Below are 16782 nucleotides of genomic sequence, written 5' to 3' on the forward strand. Positions count from 1 at the left end.
TTAGCAAATAAATTTTAATGAAATGTTGTGGTCGTCAAATATTTTTATAACGTCTGGGAAACTATATTTTAAGTTCAACGTTTCACCTCCTTTCATAACGTATATCTTGTCAATGACATTATATGAAACACCACAGCAACTAACGTCGGGTTCTATTTCTTTGATGTTTATATCGTCTGCCTCTGTCAAAAGTTTCAATAGTTCTTTCAAAACTTCATGAGGTGCAATGACATATGAGTTCACTTTTACAGGGTTGTGTTCGACCAAGTTTAACATTATACTTAAAGCTTGACAAATCTTCTCCTGAGTTTGAAGTTTGTCTTTCAGTTGTTGGTAGTCGTTTCGAATATCTGCAACAGAACTTAAGTCTCTGCTAACTTCAGGGTATGTTGGTTGTTCTTTTACAGGAACTATTGTTATACCATTTTCGTCTTCGTATGGTTTCCCACTTCAACATCTCTGTCTTTGACATTGACAATAACACTTTGACTGTTTGTTTGAGTTGGTGAATTTAACTTCACATCTGCCACCGCCATTAAACCTTTTGAAACACTCACGCTTCTATTTTTCGGAAATGACATTTTACTTAGAATAAAAAGATGGACGTATTCGGATATCTCTTCGAATTGAAGCAGAACAAAGTTTACACACACAAACAATACAAATACATTGACAGAATAGTTCTTTACACAAACAATGGAAAATGTTATAGAATAGCAGTCTTTGCTGAACCAAAATATTTTCATAAAGCAAAGAAAGTTGGTATAACTAAATGGTGAAAGTTCTTGAAGCAGACAAAAATATAAACAACAAAACTTACAGATATTTCTAAAGGAAAGTTTATAATACAATTTTATGTCAAAACTGGCGTACTGTCAATATTTGACGGAGAGAAGTCAGTTCAAGAACAACTTACTGACCTGCTGCCAAAATCTGCTCGATGGAAGCTGTCGTTATGCCAATCTGAGGAGCCCCAGCAGGTTTCATCGAACGAATCTTCAAAAGAGCATCTTCCGTGAAAAGTGCTATTGGTTTTGTAAACTTCTTTGCTTTCATTCATCTGGACCGTCTCTGTCACCAGTATATTGTATTTGTACAGTACCAACAGTTGAAATACCACCCATAAAGTCTTCTGAGTCAGCAAATGGAATGCCAAGCCAAAAGTTTGAACGGTCTCCATTTGTATATTGAGTTTTTTGACCTCCTGTGAGTCCATACTTTCACATATGGCATAATAGAACTTTGCATTTCAGGGTTAATGGTTGTTGTGAAGTTGTTGTTAAAGTTCATAGCATCTAATGTCAAGTTGTATGACCTCATATCTTCAACTGTAGAATATTCTTCTCTTGGATAATATTTGCCATCTATGTTTATATGATATTTAATACCAGGGTTGTAGAAACAAGAATAGTCATTTATAGTTCGTCTGAACAGTACAAACATAGTATCTGCATGTTTCATTGCAGTTGTTAAAGCAATATCTGTTCTTGCACCTGGGTCAGCACTTTGGTTTTCCAACTTCACCTGCAAAGTCTTTGACAGATATTTGGTGTATAGGGAACATAAGTGGAACTGCAATATATTTGGCAGCTAAAGCATTTGAAATATCTGGGTCCAACATATAGACTGCAAGTCTGCTTTCTATTCTCTTGCATTCAAACTTTTCGCATGTAAACTTAACTGGGTCCCAAGCAGTTCCAGCAGCATTGAAATAATAGTTTACTTCAGTGTTGAAGTTTGAGAAACCAAAGTCTAAGTCAACTTTGTCTTTGCAAAATTCGGCGAATGACGTTTTATTTGTTCCCTCTACGTCTGTAATAGTGAATGGGTCTTGTGTTGGTGCAATGACTAAGTTATTTTTGCTTGGAATAAGTTCGATAGAAATTTTTCCTGCCCAGTTTGGCAAGTATCTTAAAAACCTGAAGATGAGGAAAGATGACAAAGGAACTCTAAGTTTCAGTTTTACTTTGGTTACTGCTGCTGCAGTTTTGTCCAGAAGGTTAACATAAACTCCTGGAACGTTAGGGTCAAGTCTTCTTATTTTCTCAATAGTTGCATACTGGTCTGTTTGTTCTCTAGCTTGTGGTTGTACTGAGTTTCTCAAAGCGAACCATTCATAGTTTGCCCATGTTACTGTTTGAACTAAGTCAGAGTTAGAATATATCTTATATCCCATGAAAACTTCTGGAGCATATTGGTATCCGACATAGAAAATTCCATTGCAACCTTTCTTGTCAGACAACTTGGCAGAAGGTTTTATTTCAATGTCTTGTTCCACGTATAAGAATGAGTTGTCAATAGAAATTATATGAAACCTGTCGCAAGCAATATCTACTGTTGTTGAAGAACCTTCTCCAAACTCACCTACGTTTCCATAAGAAACAGCAGTTGTATATTCGTAAGTTCCAGGAACTATTTCTGACCTTCTAATGGCATTGTCGCATTCGTTATACCATTCGGAAACATTTCCATTCATGGCATCCAAAACTGTTGGCGTTATATTCTGAGCGGCGTACATTTCATATGGGTAAAAATATAGAATAGTTGAATTTATATGTCATAATAGAACCCACGTGGACCAAGCTTTACTTTCTTCCTGGCTGAGTTTTTAACTCTTCTTTTTCCTTCATTGCCACTACTTTCACTAGATGAAGTTACTTCTTCACTACTTTCACTTTGTTCTACTCTTCTTTTTGGTGTCGCTTTTGGTAACTTGCCCTCTGCTTCAAGTTGTTGCATCTTTGCCTCATGTTCACCTAGTATGTTGTAAATTTCCCATGTCCTTTTTGCCTTTGGGCTCTGGTCGCCCATCTCAGGTAACCTATATCCTAGAAAGATTTTGTCATAGTTTGTATTTGAGTCTTCGCGTATTGTTTGCATGACTCTTTCCTGAGTTTCCGGTTCAAGCTCTTCAAACAGAGCTTGTCCATATGGAATAAGCTCGTTTCCAAATATATGTTTTTGTAGCCATTCTGGTTTTCTTTCCATGTTACCAATTATATCTTTTGTGAATGGGAAAGCTTTTACCCAATGTTTCAGTCTTGCGTCATTTATTTCTGTAGTTGGTTTTATTTTGTCATGGAACATGTTTTTCAATACTAACATTTCATTTGGTACTGTCCATTTGAGTTTTCTTAAATATTCATCCCTTCTCATTTCATTGTCTGCAAAGTAAGTTTTTATGACATTTTGTAAACTTTCGTTTGCAAGGTCATGTACAATAGGTTCTCTTCCTTCGCTCTCCCTAACTTTCTTTCTAAACTCTTCACCAAATATACCATCTCTATGGTTCTGTGTAGTTCTTTGAGATAAATGTTCTAGAACGTCAGGTGTTATATTTCCATCAGCCATGTTCATTTCATACTGGTCCAAAATATCTGCATGTTTCATATCTTTCAATGGCATTAAAGCCGCGCTGAAAATACCAGCTATATCTGGTTCACCATTCACTTCCATTGCGTCTACAACTTTTGGAATTGTGGTTGTAAGTTTATGAACCACCTATCCGGGTTAGCTTTATGACCCCATCTCATTGTAGTTCCATAGTCTGCAGAAACAAAAGTAGGTTTGTTTCCATATTGGTTAGGTTCTGAATGAACTTTAAACAATGTTTCATTTCTATATGTTTTGTTGAAATTTAACCTTTTATTTTCACCGAGTTCAGCCAAAGATTGAACGTTATATGGTCGTAAGTAAAAAGGGTTATTGTATTTGCGTACATTTTCTTTCAGTACTTCCATTCTATGCTGAATATTTTCATCTGGTGTTGGAGTCTTTTGTATGTCGGCAAACATTTTTCGATATTCTTCTACCATGTCAGCCGAATTTTTCTTAGACTCTTGGAAAGATTCCATATTCACCTCATACTCTTGTTGAGGGTCAAGATTTTTCGGCTGTTCCAAATCTTCATCTAGTTCTGTGAAGTTAGTTTCCAAAGGAGGACTTGTTCGTTTCCTTCAGGCTCTTCTAGCTGTTGTTGCTGAACTATTTCTTCCATGTCTGGTTGTATCTGAACTTCTTCCTGTGGAGTTTCTTGTACCTCATCTGCTGGCATTTCATATATTCCGAGACCGTTTTTAACAAGTTCCCTATCTAAGTCATCCGGACTCATAAACCTTTCTTCTTTCGTTCCGTCTCTATTTTTTACGCGTTTCATGAAGAGAGTTGAATTGTCATTTAGCTCTGACACTAAATATCTCGGAGTAAATTCAGTCATGTCATTTGGATGATATGCTATTAAATCATATCCCTTAGCGAGCTTGTATTTTCCAGGTTTGAGATTATATCCGATTTGATGCTGAACCATAAAGCTAAATAGGTTCGGGTCAGTATTTCCTTCCTTGAACTTTCTAATAGCTTCTTTATATCTGTCACTAAAGTCAAGAGTATCTGGGTAACCATAGTCTTCTTTAAGCATTTTTAAGAAATCTTGGTTTCCTTTTTCTCTACTTCTTTTATGTCCTTGCTCTGTTTGTGGTTGTTGTTGTGGAGGTGGTTGTTGTGCAGGGTTTTGAACTGTTGGTTGTTGTGTTGGTTGTTGTGTTGGTTTTGGTGCATGCCTGTGTCTGTGTCCATGTGACGATGTAAATGTTTTAGGTAGTCCTGGTGCAGGTGCTTCTCTTGGAGGGTTTGGTGGTATATAGGTTCCACCAGCTGGCACATATGTTCCATCTGCAGCATAATGTCCTACCTGACTTTTCGTTCTTAAGAAAGCATTTACTAGGTCTGTTTTGGTCTGTTGTAACTCTTTTTCTTGACTTTCCACAACAGTTGCTCTAACGCGTCATAGGCACTTTGAACTGCCTGTCTCGTTGCTGCATCTGTTATTTTCGTCATATTTTGTGCTACTTCTCTTAACTCTTTGTCGAAACCTTCAGACTTCAGTTTCTTTCCAGATGAGAAGTCGTTCACTAGTTTCACCTTACTATGAAGAGCTTCGAAGGCGTTCTTAAAGTCAGCATTTGTTAAAGCTTCATTTGAACTGTCTCATCCGCTTGTATTTTTGTCCTTATTGACCCTATAAGTTGGGCTGCTTTAGCGTTGGCTTGGGTATCTAACCAGTCATTGTTAGCTTTATATATATTCTGCGCTTTTCATTGCCTTTTGCATGGCTGCGTCGTTATTTTTACTTTCTTGTGCTAAGTTTTCATACTGTACGGTTTGGTTTTGCAACTGTAAAAGTTTTTCTGCCTTTACATTTGCTTCAACTTCTTTTTTATACTCATCGCTATCCATATATGTCTTCATGGCTTTTTGTTTTATCTCTTCATCTTTCAGTACTTTATATGAGTAGTATGGTTTTTCAAATTTACAACATCTTGTTCCATTTTTGCTACTTCTGCTGTTTTTCTGACACTTTTTTCGCATATTCCTCTGTACTTAGTTCTTTCAGTTGTTCTTCTTTCTTCTTTTTCTCTACGTTTAACTCATTGAGTTTCTTTGTGTGTCTGTCATATTCTAGTTTCTTTTCGTTTTCACTTATTTGTTTCTGTATGTCTATGTTTGACTTTTTGACATCTGCTATTTGATTTTTGAGTGAACTCAAATTCATTTGACTTTGAGGGTTATAAGCTGTTCCGTCTGCAGCTCCACCATAGCCTGCCATTTTCGCTAAAAGTGCCGCTCTTAAACCTCCACTCTGTGCACCAATAACTCGGTTTAAAAGCATAGGGTTGCTTGACATTTGTTGCAACAGGTGTTGGAGTTGGCTTGGAATCATCAGGGCTTGGTGCAACGTATTGTTGTTTCTGAAGTGAAACCTCTGTTTCAATGATATTGGATTGAGCTTGATCTTTGGATGCAGCTAACTTAATTTGAAGTTTAACTGTTCCATCTTCTTTGATATCTTCATACTTTGGAACTGGAATGTTGAGTAGATATGTCTTGCCTTCGTCGGCATGTAATTTCTTAATTGCAGATTGGGTTTTTACTTCAGTTACATTGTCGTCTGAGAGATCTATCCATTCCTGATCTGCATAGAATCTATATTGGAAGCTTCGTGTCCTTGCCGCAAAGTGTTGTAATGTAACTTTAACTGGAATATATTCACCAGCCTTGAATGGTTCTGTATGATTTTTAGCAACAACAGTTGCTACAGATAAATATGGAGACTTTCCAAGTGATTCAACAGGTAAAAAGCTAACATTACCGGTACCTAAGTTGGATTTATGATCGGCGTCGGTCTCAACAACAACAAGTAACTTTGTCTTATTATGATCCTTTGTAGCGTTAACTTTGAAAGTCCATTCTGTCTTGTTCGTGCTTGCTACGGCTGTTGCATTGATAGCATTTTGTGATATTGCGACGCTAGTGGCAGAGGCGTTGGAAGCTTCGCTTTCTGTTGCAAAGAGATAATATGTCTTTGTAATATTTAAGCCTGTTTCGAGTATGATTTTGGCTGTGTATGGATTGCCTGAAGTTACTTCCTTGCCATCGTTGTATTGAACACTCTCGATAACTGGTGTGGAGACTGTGGGAGAATATGTAACATTACCGGTACCTAAGTTGGATTTATGATCGGCGTCGGTCTCAACAACAACAAGTAACTTTGTCTTATTATGATCCTTTGTAGCGTTAACTTTGAAAGTCCATTCTGTCTTGTTCGTGCTTGCTACGGCTGTTGCATTGATAGCATTTTGTGATATTGCGACGCTAGTGGCAGAGGCGTTGGAAGCTTCGCTTTCTGTTGCAAAGAGATAATATGTCTTTGTAATATTTAAGCCTGTTTCGAGTATGATTTTGGCTGTGTATGGATTGCCTGAAGTTACTTCCTTGCCATCGTTGTATTGAACACTCTCGATAACTGGTGTGGAGACTGTGGAAGAATATGTAACATTACCGGTACCTAAGTTGGATTTATGATCGGCGTCGGTCTCAACAACAACAAGTAACTTTGTCTTATTATGATCCTTTGTAGCGTTAACTTTGAAAGTCCATTCTGTCTTGTTCGCTTGCTACGGCTGTTGCATTGATAGCATTTTGTGATATTGCGACGCTAGTGGCAGAGGCGTTGGAAGCTTCGCTTTCTGTTGCAAAGAGATAATATGTCTTTGTAATATTTAAGCCTGTTTCGAGTATGATTTTGGCTGTGTATGGATTGCCTGAAGTTACTTCCTTGCCATCGTTGTATTGAACACTCTCGATAACTGGTGTGGAGACTGTGGGAGAATATGTAACATTACCGGTACCTAAGTTGGATTTATGATCGGCGTCGGTCTCAACAACAACAAGTAACTTTGTCTTATTATGATCCTTTGTAGCGTTAACTTTGAAAGTCCATTCTGTCTTGTTCGTGCTTGCTACGGCTGTTGCATTGATAGCATTTTGTGATATTGCGACGCTAGTGGCAGAGGCGTTGGAAGCTTCGCTTTCTGTTGCAAAGAGATAATATGTCTTTGTAATATTTAAGCCTGTTTCGAGTATGATTTTGGCTGTGTATGGATTGCCTGAATTACTTCCTTGCCATCGTTGTATTGAACACTCTCGATAACTGGTGTGGAGACTGTGGAGAATATGTAACATTACCGGTACCTAAGTTGGATTTATGATCGGCGTCGGTCTCAACAACAACAAGTAACTTTGTCTTATTATGATCCTTTGTAGCGTTAACTTTGAAAGTCCATTCTGTCTTGTTCGTGCTTGCTACGGCTGTTGCATTGAACATTTTGTGATATTGCGACGCTAGTGGCAGAGGCGTTGGAAGCTTCGCTTTCTGTTGCAAAGAGATAATATGTCTTTGTAATATTTAAGCCTGTTTCGAGTATGATTTTGGCTGTGTATGGATTGCCTGAAATTACTTCTTGCCATCGTTGTATTGAACACTCTCGATAACTGGTGTGGGACTGTGGAAGAATATGTAACATTACCGGTACCTAAGTTGGATTTATGATCGGCGTCGGTCTCAACAACAACAAGTAACTTTGTCTTATTATGATCCTTTGTAGCGTTAACTTTGAAAGTCCATTCTGTCTTGTTCGTGCTTGCTACGGCTGTTGCATTGATAGCATTTTGTGATATTGCGACGCTAGTGGCAGAGGCGTTGGAAGCTTCGCTTTCTGTTGCAAAGAGATAATATGTCTTTGTAATATTTAAGCCTGTTTCGAGTATGATTTTGGCTGTGTATGGATTGCCTGAATTACTTCGTTGCCATCGTTGTATTGAACACTCTCGATAACTGGTGTGGGACTGTGGAAGAATATGTAACATTACCGGTACCTAAGTTGGATTTATGATCGGCGTCGGTCTCAACAACAACAAGTAACTTTGTCTTATTATGATCCTTTGTAGCGTTAACTTTGAAAGTCCATTCTTCTTGTTCGTGCTTGCTACGGCTGTTGCATTGAACATTTTGTGATATTGCGACGCTAGTGGCAGAGGCGTTGGAAGCTTCGCTTTCTGTTGCAAAGAGATAATATGTCTTTGTAATATTTAAGCCTGTTTCGAGTATGATTTTGGCTGTGTATGGATTGCCTGAAATTACTTCTTGCCATCGTTGTATTGAACACTCTCGATAACTGGTGTGGGACTGTGGAGAATATGTAACATTACCGGTACCTAAGTTGGATTTATGATCGGCGTCGGTCTCAACAACAACAAGTAACTTTGTCTTATTATGATCCTTTGTAGCGTTAACTTTGAAAGTCCATTCTGTCTTGTTCGTGCTTGCTACGGCTGTTGCATTGATAGCATTTTGTGATATTGCGACGCTAGTGGCAGAGGCGTTGGAAGCTTCGCTTTCTGTTGCAAAGAGATAATATGTCTTTGTAATATTTAAGCCTGTTTCGAGTATGATTTTGGCTGTGTATGGATTGCCTGAAATTACTTCTTGCCATCGTTGTATTGAACACTCTCGATAACTGGTGTGGAGACTGTGGAGAATATGTAACATTACCGGTACCTAAGTTGGATTTATGATCGGCGTCGGTCTCAACAACAACAAGTAACTTTGTCTTATTATGATCCTTTGTAGCGTTAACTTTGAAAGTCCATTCTGTCTTGTTCGTGCTTGCTACGGCTGTTGCATTGAACATTTTGTGATATTGCGACGCTAGTGGCAGAGGCGTTGGAAGCTTCGCTTTCTGTTGCAAAGAGATAATATGTCTTTGTAATATTTAAGCCTGTTTCGAGTATGATTTTGGCTGTGTATGGATTGCCTGAAATTACTTCTTGCCATCGTTGTATTGAACACTCTCGATAACTGGTGTGGGGACTGTGGAGAATATGTAACATTACCGGTACCTAAGTTGGATTTATGATCGGCGTCGGTCTCAACAACAACAAGTAACTTTGTCTTATTATGATCCTTTGTAGCGTTAACTTTGAAAGTCCATTCTGTCTTGTTCGTGCTTGCTACGGCTGTTGCATTGAACATTTTGTGATATTGCGACGCTAGTGGCAGAGGCGTTGGAAGCTTCGCTTTCTGTTGCAAAGAGATAATATGTCTTTGTAATATTTAAGCCTGTTTCGAGTATGATTTTGGCTGTGTATGGATTGCCTGAAATTACTTCGTTGCCATCGTTGTATTGAACACTCTCGATAACTGGTGTGGGACTGTGGAGAATATGTAACATTACCGGTACCTAAGTTGGATTTATGATCGGCGTCGGTCTCAACAACAACAAGTAACTTTGTCTTATTATGATCCTTTGTAGCGTTAACTTTGAAAGTCCATTCTGTCTTGTTCGTGCTTGCTACGGCTGTTGCATTGATACATTTTGTGATATTGCGACGCTAGTGGCAGAGGCGTTGGAAGCTTCGCTTTCTGTTGCAAAGAGATAATATGTCTTTGTAATATTTAAGCCTGTTTCGAGTATGATTTTGGCTGTGTATGGATTGCCTGAATTACTTCTTGCCATCGTTGTATTGAACACTCTCGATAACTGGTGTGGGGACTGTGGAAGAATATGTAACATTACCGGTACCTAAGTTGGATTTATGATCGGCGTCGGTCTCAACAACAACAAGTAACTTTGTCTTATTATGATCCTTTGTAGCGTTAACTTTGAAAGTCCATTCTGTCTTGTTCGTGCTTGCTACGGCTGTTGCATTGAACATTTTGTGATATTGCGACGCTAGTGGCAGAGGCGTTGGAAGCTTCGCTTTCTGTTGCAAAGAGATAATATGTCTTTGTAATATTTAAGCCTGTTTCGAGTATGATTTTGGCTGTGTATGGATTGCCTGAAATTACTTCGTTGCCATCGTTGTATTGAACACTCTCGATAACTGGTGTGGGACTGTGGAGAATATGTAACATTACCGGTACCTAAGTTGGATTTATGATCGGCGTCGGTCTCAACAACAACAAGTAACTTTGTCTTATTATGATCCTTTGTAGCGTTAACTTTGAAAGTCCATTCTTCTTGTTCGTGCTTGCTACGGCTGTTGCATTGAACATTTTGTGATATTGCGACGCTAGTGGCAGAGGCGTTGGAAGCTTCGCTTTCTGTTGCAAAGAGATAATATGTCTTTGTAATATTTAAGCCTGTTTCGAGTATGATTTTGGCTGTGTATGGATTGCCTGAATTACTTCTTGCCATCGTTGTATTGAACACTCTCGATAACTGGTGTGGGACTGTGGAAGAATATGTAACATTACCGGTACCTAAGTTGGATTTATGATCGGCGTCGGTCTCAACAACAACAAGTAACTTTGTCTTATTATGATCCTTTGTAGCGTTAACTTTGAAAGTCCATTCTGTCTTGTTCGTGCTTGCTACGGCTGTTGCATTGATAGCATTTTGTGATATTGCGACGCTAGTGGCAGAGGCGTTGGAAGCTTCGCTTTCTGTTGCAAAGAGATAATATGTCTTTGTAATATTTAAGCCTGTTTCGAGTATGATTTTGGCTGTGTATGGATTGCCTGAATTACTTCTTGCCATCGTTGTATTGAACACTCTCGATAACTGGTGTGGAGACTGTGGAGAATATGTAACATTACCGGTACCTAAGTTGGATTTATGATCGGCGTCGGTCTCAACAACAACAAGTAACTTTGTCTTATTATGATCCTTTGTAGCGTTAACTTTGAAAGTCCATTTCTTCTTGTTCGTGCTTGCTACGGCTGTTGCATTGAAGCATTTTGTGATATTGCGACGCTAGTGGCAGAGGCGTTGGAAGCTTCGCTTTCTGTTGCAAAGAGATAATATGTCTTTGTAATATTTAAGCCTGTTTCGAGTATGATTTTGGCTGTGTATGGATTGCCTGAATTACTTCTTGCCATCGTTGTATTGAACACTCTCGATAACTGGTGTGGGACTGTGGAGAATATGTAACATTACCGGTACCTAAGTTGGATTTATGATCGGCGTCGGTCTCAACAACAACAAGTAACTTTGTCTTATTATGATCCTTTGTAGCGTTAACTTTGAAAGTCCATTCTTCTTGTTCGTGCTTGCTACGGCTGTTGCATTGAAGCATTTTGTGATATTGCGACGCTAGTGGCAGAGGCGTTGGAAGCTTCGCTTTCTGTTGCAAAGAGATAATATGTCTTTGTAATATTTAAGCCTGTTTCGAGTATGATTTTGGCTGTGTATGGATTGCCTGAATTACTTCGTTGCCATCGTTGTATTGAACACTCTCGATAACTGGTGTGGGACTGTGGAAGAATATGTAACATTACCGGTACCTAAGTTGGATTTATGATCGGCGTCGGTCTCAACAACAACAAGTAACTTTGTCTTATTATGATCCTTTGTAGCGTTAACTTTGAAAGTCCATTCTTCTTGTTCGCTTGCTACGGCTGTTGCATTGAACATTTTGTGATATTGCGACGCTAGGCAGAGGCGTTGGAAGCTTCGCTTTCTGTTGCAAAGAGATAATATGTCTTTGTAATATTTAAGCCTGTTTCGAGTATGATTTTGGCTGTGTATGGATTGCCTGAAATTACTTCTTGCCATCGTTGTATTGAACACTCTCGATAACTGGTGTGGGACTGTGGAGAATATGTAACATTACCGGTACCTAAGTTGGATTTATGATCGGCGTCGGTCTCAACAACAACAAGTAACTTTGTCTTATTATGATCCTTTGTAGCGTTAACTTTGAAAGTCCATTCTGTCTTGTTCGTGCTTGCTACGGCTGTTGCATTGATAGCATTTTGTGATATTGCGACGCTAGTGGCAGAGGCGTTGGAAGCTTCGCTTTCTGTTGCAAAGAGATAATATGTCTTTGTAATATTTAAGCCTGTTTCGAGTATGATTTTGGCTGTGTATGGATTGCCTGAAGTTACTTCCTTGCCATCGTTGTATTGAACACTCTCGATAACTGGTGTGGAGACTGTGGGAGAATATGTAACATTACCGGTACCTAAGTTGGATTTATGATCGGCGTCGGTCTCAACAACAACAAGTAACTTTGTCTTATTATGATCCTTTGTAGCGTTAACTTTGAAAGTCCATTCTGTCTTGTTCGTGCTTGCTACGGCTGTTGCATTGATAGCATTTTGTGATATTGCGACGCTAGTGGCAGAGGCGTTGGAAGCTTCGCTTTCTGTTGCAAAGAGATAATATGTCTTTGTAATATTTAAGCCTGTTTCGAGTATGATTTTGGCTGTGTATGGATTGCCTGAAGTTACTTCCTTGCCATCGTTGTATTGAACACTCTCGATAACTGGTGTGGAGACTGTGGGAGAATATGTAACATTACCGGTACCTAAGTTGGATTTATGATCGGCGTCGGTCTCAACAACAACAAGTAACTTTGTCTTATTATGATCCTTTGTAGCGTTAACTTTGAAAGTCCATTCTGTCTTGTTCGTGCTTGCTACGGCTGTTGCATTGATAGCATTTTGTGATATTGCGACGCTAGTGGCAGAGGCGTTGGAAGCTTCGCTTTCTGTTGCAAAGAGATAATATGTCTTTGTAATATTTAAGCCTGTTTCGAGTATGATTTTGGCTGTGTATGGATTGCCTGAAGTTACTTCCTTGCCATCGTTGTATTGAACACTCTTGATAACTTGTTTTGGTATTACTTTAGGCTCAGTTAATATATTTTTCTTCTTATATATTAATTCCTTTCTTTTCGGATCTTTACTTAAAGTAAGTAATAAAAACTCAATCCACATTATTAAAATGAAGTGATCTTATTCACAATATTTCAATATCTCCCAAAATTTTATACAAATTCTATAATCAAATTCTACCCTCATAATAATACTCTTCGATTAATATTTTGGTGTATATATCTGACTCGAACTTTTCATTGTCTTCAACACTCATTCAATCTTCACAATTGTGAAGATTGAAAAGTTCGAGTCATTAAAATCAAAAGACAAAGATTGGCAAAAAATAGAATCTATATAATACATTTAAATTGAGCGTTGAAATTTCGGGGAAAATATAAGAGATAAATTTATGAGTCGGAAAGAAAAATGTGAAATGAACTGAAGTTATAAACTCATATTATTTTCTAATATATAACTATTTTATATAAAAATCAAATTCAATGATCTTAAAAGCGAAGGATAAACCTCAAAATTTACGAATATAATGAGTGGGAATATAATGCTTATCTATCATAAAACCATATGTTGATGATAAATAAAAATCATCCAAATTTAATTATACTCATTTTAATTCTATATTTCTTAATTTTTATTTAATTATTATTACAAAATATTTGGGAAATATTTTGTACAGCTCACAATTTCTAATATGTTCTTCAAAATAGATTAAAAATTGAAAACCGCTACACTCATTCAATTTTTAATCTATTTTGGTAAAATCAAATTCAACAATTTTTTTATCTTGATTTTTCAACTCTCAACATATCCATTTATAACTTCAGTTCATTTCACATTTTTCTTTCCGACTCATAAATTTTTCTCTTATATTTTTCCCCGAAATTTCAACGGCAAACCCAAATTTTAGCTAAAAGTGACAGGAAAAAAAACGTTTAGTATTAAAAAAAAGACCGATGAGAGCTTCGTTCGAAATATAGAGGGAACTGAGAATGCGCAACCATTCTCAGGGAATATTGGATGCTATTTCCGTTCCCTCTGTATGGAAAATTGAGGTTTTCAAAGGGAGTTAAAATAATATCAAATTTATACTAATTTACTTCAAAATACAAAAGTATTTGACAGCTAAAATTAGTTACTTTAGCAAGCCTATCAATACCCTTTTACGATTATTGCTACTTTTTCGAAATAAAAGTAAAAACAAATTTATACTAATTTACTTCAAAATACAAAAGTATTTGACAGCTAAAATTAGTTACTTTAGCAAGCCTATCAATACCCTTTTACGATTATTGCTACTTTTTCGAAATAAAAGTAAAAACAAATTTATACTAATTTACTTCAAAATACAAAAGTATTTGACAGCTAAAATTAGTTACTTTAGCAAGCCTATCAATACCCTTTTACGATTATTGTTACTTTTTCGAAATAAAATAAATTTATTATCAAAAACCTTTTTTTTCTTAGTAAAAATAAACGAAATTTTTTACCTTATGAACTTTTGATGGAAATATGCAAATTTAAAATAATAAAGAAAACCGCGAGCGAAGCGATCGGCTTAGTTCGAAGATTTTGATTCAAATCTTTGCTGATCTGTAATTCGCGGAAGCCGCGAGCGAATCGAGCGGCTTAGGTCTAAGATTTTGATTCAAATCTTTGCTTATATTCCTTAAATTCTTTATGAAACTCGCAACAGTTCCATAAAAAATTTTAAATTCTAAACTGTCGAAATTACCGATCGGTAATCACACCCTTCACGGATGTGTCACTTTTTACAGGTGTGTCACTTTTAGCTAAAATTACCCCTACTCATACACCTTTCAAGTGTACGGAGGCACTGCGTTCCACCGTACCCATTATATGTGAATTTGACACTTTACAAAACCGTTAACGTATATTTTACAAATCAAAAGCAAAAACTAACTTAACCTTAAATATTTACAAAACCGCCAACCACTTCACATCACTAATGAAAAAATAAACGTTCTCATAAATTTTCTTCTATATCTTCATCGTCAATGTTAACTCTATTGTAGTCATACTTGAAGTCATAAAGTTTCTCAAGTTTTGAAATGCATAGTCTTGTTAACTTACCTTCATCATCATAAGTTTTTATAAAACTACCATGACAATCTTTATACACAGTCAATGTATAATCTACTGGTCTAGGATGAAGTGTAAAGAACATGTTATACTCAGGAAGGAAGAATAAATGTTTAAATGTATGTTTGTTATATTTTTCGATTTGTATGAGTTGCTTTTGTTCCGTCATTTATATAAAAATAAAATAAAAAATAAAATAAAAAATAAACTTAAAAATTAATGATATCACCACCCTCACACGTATGAAAACATAGCACAAAAATAAATTTAGGTGAAGTGGTGAGATCTCACCTCTTTTTTCACCCGGTTTTTCACCCTGTTGAATTCATTGCTTTATAACTCTCTTCCTTTCTCCAACTCTTCTAGCTTCTTCTTAAGTTCAGCAATGTTGTCCTCATGAAGTTTAATCTTCCTTAATATACCTTCTCTATCTAATGGTTGCTTTATCTTTCTAAACTGAACTCTACCATCCTTCATAGTATGAACGTAAAAACCTTCTGGAACCGCTCCTGATTTAATGTATTCTATCAAGAACTTTTGTTTCATTGCTTCAGTGACTTTAGTCGTCATTTCAATCAAATAAAAATTTTAATATTAAATAAAAATAACGTTATTTTTTCAGTAAGGAAACGCAGGAGTTTTACGATTTATTTGAGGAGTAGGTTCTGGTTTAAATGTTGGAGTCGGTTTAGGAGTTGACTTTTGAACAGGAGTTTGTACTTCCATAGGTTCAGGAGTCATTGAAGGTTTTGCTTGTGAAGGTGTTGGTTTTGGCGAAGGTGTTGGAGTTTGTTTAACTTCAGCTACTTCAGTATTATTTACAACATTTGCTTTGTTTCTTTTCAACATCATAACTGCTCCTGCTGTAGCTAGCAAACCTAGTGGGAGACCATATTTTATATAAGGACTTGACCAAATGCTATTTTTGACAGGAGCTGGTGGAACACCTAACCTTGGTGAGACTGCTCTTTGCCATTGTGCAGCTCGTAAGAAATATTCAATAGATGCTCCATAATCGTTTGGTAAAGTTTGTTTCATAGATGGTGAAGGTTCGCGAGAGCTTGATGAAGAACTCATTTATAAGCTTTAAAAATAAACGTTCATCCTTTATTCTTCACTGTCGTCCGTAGCTAAGTTATAGTCATCTAATCTTATTATGGGGATGCCTGACTGTCTTACCTGAATGGCAAAGCAACAATCCCTCATAAATCCAATAAGTGGCTTTGGTACATTTTCAGTTGCTAGTTCAATAGGTCCTTTAACAGACAATTTGTATGTTATTGGAGCAGTAGATGTTTGACCTTGCTGGAAGCAAAAGTCCACTTCTGTTGGAAAACCACATAAGAAATGTGTGTTGTCATAGCTATCCCATTTATGTTCCACACTACCATCATCCATCAATGACCTCATAACATCTTCATTAAATCCTATCATATCATTGTTTGTATTGCAGGCGTTCGCAACCATTTCATAAAATACAGGTCCATATGATTTTTCGGGTTCTGCAGGCATATTTCCATAAGCTCCCATGGAAAGCTGAAGATATTTAAACTTAGGGTTCTCAAAATTAACATAATAGTTGTCTTTCTTTCTAAATAGTGCCAAATACTTTTAACATTAATAGGCGTATAAGCTGCTGTAAATATTGCACTTGAACTATCTGTATTCTTTGAGAATGAACCGTCCATAGGAATCTAATCCATAACTTTAACAGGAAAACATAA

The 16782-nt window shown here is 36.9% G+C and overlaps 5 protein-coding genes and 4 pseudogenes across 9 annotated transcripts, besides 6 other annotated features; all 9 read right to left on the reverse strand.

Annotated features, from left to right (window-relative positions):
- On the reverse strand, positions 1 to 536 carry TVAGG3_0295870 (annotated as a pseudogene). The gene has a single exon. A coding segment is annotated over exon 1 (536 nt).
- Positions 1 to 2464: part of a mobile genetic element that runs on past the window's edge.
- A 207-nt stretch (positions 2465 to 2671) lies between these two features.
- Positions 2672 to 3287, reverse strand: TVAGG3_0295880 (uncharacterized protein; the record flags this gene model as incomplete). Its single annotated transcript, XM_051229302.1, has 1 exon — positions 3180 to 3287. A coding segment is annotated over one exon (108 nt), but the record flags the coding sequence as incomplete, so codon positions are not given.
- A 900-nt stretch (positions 3288 to 4187) lies between these two features.
- On the reverse strand, positions 4188 to 5327 carry TVAGG3_0295890 (annotated as a pseudogene). Its single transcript has one exon. A coding segment is annotated over exon 1 (1140 nt).
- Positions 5328 to 5564: 237 nt separating this feature from the next.
- On the reverse strand, positions 5565 to 7100 carry TVAGG3_0295900 (annotated as a pseudogene). Its single transcript has one exon — positions 5565 to 7098. A coding segment is annotated over exon 1 (1534 nt).
- A 2740-nt stretch (positions 7101 to 9840) lies between these two features.
- TVAGG3_0295910 (uncharacterized protein) lies at positions 9841 to 10053 on the reverse strand (the record flags this gene model as incomplete). Its single annotated transcript, XM_051229303.1, has 1 exon — positions 9841 to 10053. One exon carries the CDS (start codon positions 10051 to 10053, stop codon positions 9841 to 9843), a length of 213 nt encoding a protein of 70 aa, XP_051099033.1.
- Positions 10054 to 11543: 1490 nt separating this feature from the next.
- Positions 11544 to 11753, reverse strand: TVAGG3_0295920 (uncharacterized protein; the record flags this gene model as incomplete). The annotated part of the gene is made up of 1 exon (XM_051229304.1): positions 11544 to 11753. The coding sequence occupies one exon, from the start codon at positions 11751 to 11753 to the stop codon at positions 11544 to 11546; it is 210 nt and encodes a 69-aa protein (XP_051099034.1).
- A 17-nt stretch (positions 11754 to 11770) lies between these two features.
- Positions 11771 to 13060, reverse strand: TVAGG3_0295930 (uncharacterized protein; the record flags this gene model as incomplete). Its single annotated transcript, XM_001288380.2, has 1 exon — positions 11771 to 13060. The coding sequence occupies one exon, from the start codon at positions 13058 to 13060 to the stop codon at positions 11771 to 11773; it is 1290 nt and encodes a 429-aa protein (XP_001288381.2).
- Positions 13061 to 13847: 787 nt separating this feature from the next.
- Positions 13848 to 13877: a terminal%2Cinverted (terminal inverted repeat of MuDR-3_TvMULE3 transposon ID:TVAGG3_0295940).
- Positions 13848 to 14766: a mobile genetic element.
- Positions 14737 to 14766: a terminal%2Cinverted (terminal inverted repeat of MuDR-3_TvMULE3 transposon ID:TVAGG3_0295940).
- Positions 14767 to 14781: 15 nt separating this feature from the next.
- Positions 14782 to 15408: a terminal%2Cinverted (terminal inverted repeat of Maverick-1C/1B transposon ID:TVAGG3_0295950).
- Positions 14782 to 16782: part of a mobile genetic element that runs on past the window's edge.
- Positions 15677 to 16135, reverse strand: TVAGG3_0295960 (uncharacterized protein; the record flags this gene model as incomplete). Its single annotated transcript, XM_001289830.2, has 1 exon — positions 15677 to 16135. One exon carries the CDS (start codon positions 16133 to 16135, stop codon positions 15677 to 15679), a length of 459 nt encoding a protein of 152 aa, XP_001289831.2.
- On the reverse strand, positions 16166 to 16746 carry TVAGG3_0295970 (annotated as a pseudogene). Its single transcript has one exon. A coding segment is annotated over exon 1 (581 nt).

This window comes from Trichomonas vaginalis, chromosome V, assembly GCF_026262505.1.
Source record: "Trichomonas vaginalis G3 chromosome V, whole genome shotgun sequence".
Taxonomy (NCBI): domain Eukaryota; phylum Parabasalia; order Trichomonadida; family Trichomonadidae; genus Trichomonas; species Trichomonas vaginalis.